Source organism: Protobothrops mucrosquamatus, unplaced genomic scaffold (genome assembly GCF_001527695.2).
Source record: "Protobothrops mucrosquamatus isolate PMUCROS unplaced genomic scaffold, P.Mucros_1.0 scaffold4953, whole genome shotgun sequence".
Lineage (NCBI taxonomy): Eukaryota > Metazoa > Chordata > Lepidosauria > Squamata > Viperidae > Protobothrops > Protobothrops mucrosquamatus.
In genome coordinates, this window is record NW_015390836.1 from 11,529 (window position 1) to 16,126 (window position 4,598).

Consider the following 4,598-nt stretch of genomic DNA (forward strand, 5'->3'; position numbering starts at 1 on the left):
CATAATTATTCTTATACAATTTTACATTAGAAGTTGTAATATATACTCCCAGATATTTAACCTTTTTCACTATTTCAAAACCTGTCAATTTAGCTAACATTTCATTTTCCTTCACAGTCATATTTTTAGATAGTATTTTAGTCTTATTATTATTTACCTTAAAACCAGAAACCTTCCCATACTGTATTATAACCTCCATTAAATCTATAACCGAATGAATCAGTTGGGATAATGTCACAACCAAGTCATCCGCAAAAGCTCTCAACCTATAATCATTCTGTTTTATTTTTATTCCCTTTATTATAGTTGATTCACGAATTTTGATCAATAAAATCTCCAATGTTAAAACAAACAATAATGGCGATAATGGGCATCCCTGTCTTGTACCTTTTTCAATTTTAAATTCCTCTGTTAATCCCCCATTAATTATAATTTGTGCCATTTGTTGTTGATATTTAGCCCTGAGAGAAGATAAAAAAATTTCCCCAAAATTCATTTTATCAACAACTTTCAATAAAAATTGCCAGTTCAACTGATCAAAGGCTTTTTCAGCATCTAAAAATATCAGAGCCGCAGGGACTTGGTTGTTCTTATCCAAATATTCAATTAAATTGACAATTTGTCTTGCATTGTATTTCATATATCTTCCAGTTATAAATCCAGCCTGATCAGTATGAATCATTTGCTTCAAAACTTGCAATAATCTATTAGCCCATACTTTTGCAAAAATCTTATAGTCTGTATTCAACAATGATATAGGTCTATAATTCTTAGGCTGGGTAAGGTCTTGATCCTCCTTTGGGATCAGCGATATATATGCCCTCCTCCAAGACGGAGGCACTTCTCCTCCAGTCTGAATACTATTAAAAAGTTCCTTTAATGGTTCTATCATCTCTTCAGATAGTGTCTTATAATAAATTGCTGATAATCCATCTGTACCACGAACCTTACCCACTTTTAACTGTTTAATTGCTGAACTAATTTCCTCAGAAGTAATTAAATAGTTCATCTCCTTTTGTTGTTCAATTGAAAGTCTACAGAGCTCTTCTCTGTACTCTTTCTAGAGTCTCAACATCTTTTTTACATCATGGTGACCAAAACTGGATGCAGTATTCCAAGTGTGGCCTTACCAAGGCATTGTAAAGTGGTATTAATACTTCACGTGATCTTGATTCTATCCCTCTGTTAATGCAGCCTAGCACCGTGTTGGCTTTTTTGGCAGCTGCAGCACACTACTGGCTCATATTTAAGTGATTGTCCACTAGGACTCCGAGATCCCTCTCACAGTTGCTACTATTGAGCAAGGTACCACCTATACTATACCTGTGCATTTGGTTTTTCTTGCCTAAATGTAGAACCTTACTTTTTTCATCATTGAATTTCATTTTGTTAGATAGCGCCCAGTGTTCAAGTTTGTCCAGATCCTCCTGTATCTTAAGCCTATCTTCTGGAATGTTGGCTATTCCTGCCAGCTTGGTATCATCTGCAAATTTGATGAGTTCCCCATCTAGCTTCTCATCCAAATTGTTGATGAAGATGTTGAAGAGCACTGGCCTAAAACAAAGCCCTGGGGCACCCCACTACACATTTCCCTCCATGTAGATGCAGTTCCATTGAGGATCACATGCTTTGTCACTTGGTCAAAGAATGCAGTAAGATTTGTCTGGCATGATCTGTTTTTGACAAACCCATGTTGGCTTTTAGTAATGACTTTGTTTGCCTCTAGGTGTTTGCTGATTCATTGTTTGATTATCTTTTTGCAGAATCTTCCCAGGTATTGAGGTCAGGCTGATAGGTCTGTAATTTCCTAGATCCATTTTTTTCCTTTTTTGAAGTTGGGAACTACATCAGCTCTTTTCCAGTCCTCTGGTAGTTCCCCAGTGCTCCAGGATGTTTGAAAAATATAGTTCAGTGGTTCTGAGATCACATCTGCCAGTTCCCTGAGAACCTTGGGGTGTAATCCATCTGCTCCTGGTGGTTTGAACTCGTCTAGGCTGGACAGGTACTCACTTACCATTTTCTTGCCTATCTTAACTTGCGTTTCTATTCTGTTTTTTATGGCACTGTTTTTGATAGGTTGGACTGTTTTTTCCCTTTATGTAAAGACAGATGCAAAAAATGAGTTAAATAGTTTTGCTTTCTCCCTGTTGCTTGTCACCTTCTTGCCACTTTCCGCCACTAATGGACCAATCATTTCCTTAACTTTTTTCTTGTTTTTTACATGTTGAAAGAAGCTTTTTGTGTTATTTTTGACTTTGGTCACAAGCCTTAGTTCATTTTGAGCCTTAGCTTTCCTCACTTTGTCTTTGCAGGCTCGGGCTGCAAAAACGGTCATAAGATTTGTCAGTTAAAGGGCCAGACTTTCTGTCTACATGCTCATTAACTTGTATTAAAGTGGGAACTAATACTTGAGTCCTATTGGCCGCTGCCTGGTTGCTGAGTATATAAATAGGGGTGGAGCAGCAGTTATGTAGGCTTCTGTTTAAACCTTTAAAAAAGAGTTGTTGTTGTACCTGCTGCCTCGTCAATGCCTCACCGATCACCAAACATAACAGTATGATACCGTACACTTCTCAGAAAGAGGGATTTGTTTTGGAGAAATTAAACACTACTTGTTCCAACAATGCTGTGTTTCCATTTTCATTATCAGTTTTCAAATAAATGACTTCTTCTGAAGATGAAGTTGCAATCCTGTATAGTTTTATTTGGGAAAGAAATTGTCACTGAATCTCTTGGGACTAAACATCTGCATTACATAGAGAACTGAATTGTAAATGCCATTAAAAAAAAATTCACTGCTGTTTTTTGCCAACAGTATGGCGGTTCCCAGATCAGAAGAACAGAAGAAACAAAACTGTTTCATCTTGGGTGCGTCTGGAGAAACTGGGAAAATATTGCTACTTGAAATCTTAAAGCAGCAAAAATTCTCTTGTGTGACCCTCATTGGCAGCCAAAAGCTAAATTTAGAAGGGACTCTTTACAGTAATGTGGTGTGAAACAAAATATTTTTTTTAATTTTATGTTTTTGTCCACCTCATTCCCTTTAGAACTGGACAGAGATTTAAAGCTGAGTCTCTCTGGACCTAATTTGCATTCTAAATGCTAACCACATGGATTTTTGCTATATATTATTATAGTCATCCTCAACCTAGTGCTCAGAAAAAATACTGTAAATCTATGCTAACTAAAAATCCAGCCTTATCTCTCAACATTTCTTGACAGTAATGTTGATGAAATATATTTATATTCATTAATAATATATTACATATCTTTTATTTTATTCTTCTCTATTCCATACCAATAGAACACCTTACAAATTTATCAAAAACAGAAGTAATTGAAAATATTATTAAATACTCTATCCAAAATATAAGACAATCAAGCAATTTTAAATACCTGCGGTATAAATAATTATTCGTTTACTAATGCTAATGGTTAAGGAATTAGGAAATCTAATTATGTAGGACATAATATAGTATATAAACAATGTAAAGAATATGGTGCCATAAAGAAAACTGCCATATAAAAAAGAACTGGATGAACCAAATTGTCTTCAGTCTTTTATGTACTAGATTATAATATCCATCACAGAGTTGCTGGTATTTCAAGATACTGTAGCCTCTTTTTATATGGTGTAGCTCTTAAGTTAGCTTACTGCCACGTTTGATTCAGACATTTCTATGCTCCTTCTTTCAATTAAATCTTAAGTGGTTTACATAACTGTTTACATATAGATATAAAGAATAACAGAATAACAGAGTTGGAAGGGGCTCTAGAGATCTTCTAGTCCAACCCCCTGCTCAAGCAGTAAACCCTATACCATTTCAGACAAATGGTTATCCAATCTCTCCTTAAAAACCACCAGTGTTGGAGCACCCACAACTTCTGGAAGCAAGTTGTTCCACTGATTAATTGTTCTAACTGTCAGGAAATGTCTTCTTAGTTCTAGGTTGCTTCTCTTCTTTATTTGTTTCCAACTTATCTCAGGTACATGAATCTATTCAATTCTTCAGTTCCTAAATGCTCCCAAGAATAACCATAACTTAACTAGCTTCTTAAACATCAGCAATGAGGGTGCTTTTCTTATTTCAGAGTGTAGCTTATTCCACAAGAAGGGAGCCTAGTAGAAAACATTTGCTTCTATGCTCCCCCTTATCACACCACACCTGGAAGGAAACTTCAGCATCCCTTCTCTGCCTTGTCCAGGTTGTGCATTTTATTGATTGTTTGATAATTTCATCTTGGCTTCTCAACATGAGTTAAGATTTCGTCATTAGTTAGGAGATGTTCTGTCTTCATTTGTTTTGGGAAGCAGAGAGACACATATATTTCATTTTCTCCATTGGACTTTCCAGTTCTTTCTTTCACGTCTGTTTTTTTGAAGTGTCTGTCCTGCCTGTTTCCAGGTCCAAGAAGTTGTTGACTTTGAGAAGCTAGATGAATCTGCTGCTGCCTTCCAAGGACATGACGTAGGATTTTGCTGCTTGGGGACAAGCAGAGCCAAAGCTGGAGCGGTGAGGAGAAAAATAAGTCAATACCTGGGTCTGGGCAGAATTGAGAAAGGTGGAAGATTGAAAGGAAGTTAAGAGGTATAAAAT

General features: G+C 36.2%; 1 protein-coding gene across 1 annotated transcript in view; it reads left to right on the forward strand.

The window, feature by feature from the left end:
• Nucleotides 1-2,816: 2,816 nt before the first annotated feature.
• Nucleotides 2,817-4,598, forward strand: part of LOC107299457 (oxidoreductase HTATIP2-like) — a 4,892-nt gene continuing 3,110 nt past the window's right edge. The window contains exons 1-2 of the mRNA XM_015828813.1: nt 2,817-2,990; nt 4,407-4,514. Of these exons, the coding sequence (XP_015684299.1) occupies nt 2,817-2,990; nt 4,407-4,514 (282 nt within the window). The remainder of the gene's footprint in view (nt 2,991-4,406; nt 4,515-4,598) is intronic.